The sequence below is a fragment of the Arachis ipaensis genome, chromosome B07 (genome assembly GCF_000816755.2).
Source record: "Arachis ipaensis cultivar K30076 chromosome B07, Araip1.1, whole genome shotgun sequence".
Classification (NCBI taxonomy): Eukaryota; Viridiplantae; Streptophyta; class Magnoliopsida; order Fabales; family Fabaceae; genus Arachis; species Arachis ipaensis.
The window spans coordinates 8195508-8197221 of NC_029791.2; the positions used below are offsets into that span (position 1 = coordinate 8195508).

Below are 1714 nucleotides of genomic sequence, written 5' to 3' on the forward strand. Positions count from 1 at the left end.
AAAGAATCTTTCTTCTATATTATAAAATTCACCATAAAACATACATTGGCTCTTCATACTTTTCCATAATAATAATTACTTGTTGTTGAGCTTCTTATCTTCTTGAGACAGTGTGGCGGTTGGCAGAGGGGGGTGGTGGTCGACAACAACAGGGTGGCAATCGACGGTGATGGTGGGTGATGAAAGAAGTAAAAAGAAATTAGCTGGTTTTTGTTGGCTCCCTAACCAGCTTGTTATATAGGTCACGGATCAAGACCAACTTATAAGCAATCTTATGTTATTATATATTGTCATAAGATGTAAATACCAAATTTTATTTTGGAAAATTAAACATATATGATCAAATGTACAGTTGAATGTTGAGACGATTTGGCAAAAATAAATAAATAAATAAAACACACGGATATGAAAAACATCCCACTTATTATATATTACACAAGTACACAACACACTCAAACGAGAAATCATTGGCACACATATACAAAGCAAGGATGAAAAGCCGAAGTAAGCACCAGCAACCATCCTTATTATATTGTTCATGTCCAAGAAGATTGATTATTGCAATTATTATATATATAAGAAAACCTCTTAATAATATTAACCACAAGCTATATATATATAGGGAAGTTCTATGATGACATTGATTTTGATAGCTAAGAATGGCATAAATTTGACTAACAAATAAAATATTGACACATAACAAAAAAATAAATCTAAAACTAAAATAATTTTCTCTTTCTTATAATTTCTTATAATTATTTTTATTATTATTTTTTATCAAAATAAATTTTTTATAATTATTTTTTCTTTTTGTAATTTTGAAAAACTAAAACCAAAATAATATTCTTTCTCTTATAATTTTTTATGATTATTTTTAAACTAACAGCAAGAGAGAGAATATCATTTTGGTGTTAGTTTTTCGAAATTACAAAAAAAAATCATTATAAAAAATTATTTTTTAGAAACAAAAATAATAATAATAAAAATAATTAAAAAATAAAAAATAATTATAAAAATTATTTTTCAAAAATAAAAAAAATAATAAAATAATAATTATAAAATTATTTTGGTGTTATTTTTTTGAAATTATTTTTTATAATTATGAAAATAATTATAAGAAATTATTTTGATAAAAATAATCATAAAAAATTTATAAGAGAGAATCATTTTTATTTTAAATTTAATTTTTTTGCCATATATCAATATGTTACTTGTTGGTCAAATTTATGCCATCTTTAGCCACCAAAATCAATGCCATCATAGAACTTCTCATATATATAGCCAAACACATTATTTTATATGTTGTTGAGATTCTTCTTCATAAATAGCTGTTGGATGCAGCTATCTATCTATGCCTTGAGAAGATGAGAATCAATATCTTTGGCACTCTTCTCAAAGAACTCCAAGAATCCATATGGAGCTTCAACATTCTCATTGATTTTCTCGTATTCAATAGTGATTTTAACTGAGGCACCACCATCACTCTTTTCAAACACTTGAATAAAGACCTTAAAGACTTTATAGTTCTTACTTATGTCTCCATCGAAAAAGTTGTATGTCATTAACTTGTTCTCCTTGTCAATAGCTTCAATTTTCTCCTTCAACTTAATTGGCTTGCCATCTATTTTTTTTTGTCACAATAATTAATTAAAATAAACAATTACTAAAAAAGAAATGTATATATTAATTTATATAAAAAAATATTTATTTGGAT

The 1714-nt window shown here is 24.9% G+C and overlaps 1 protein-coding gene across 2 annotated transcripts in view; it reads right to left on the reverse strand.

Moving 5' to 3' along the window:
- The window catches only part of LOC107609315 (MLP-like protein 34), a 1672-nt gene continuing 362 nt past the window's right edge, over positions 405-1714 (reverse strand). The window contains exons 2-3 of one of the 2 annotated variants that reach the window (XR_001613129.1): positions 1280-1621; positions 405-618 (exon numbers count right to left, since the gene is read on the reverse strand). Coding sequence is in view for 1 of the 2 variants with exons in the window: in XM_016311227.2 (XP_016166713.1) it covers positions 1350-1621 (272 nt within the window). In the remaining variant the exon portion in view is untranslated. Of the gene's footprint in view, positions 619-1220; positions 1622-1714 lie in introns of those variants that run through there. The other variant, XM_016311227.2, reaches the window with a different exon arrangement.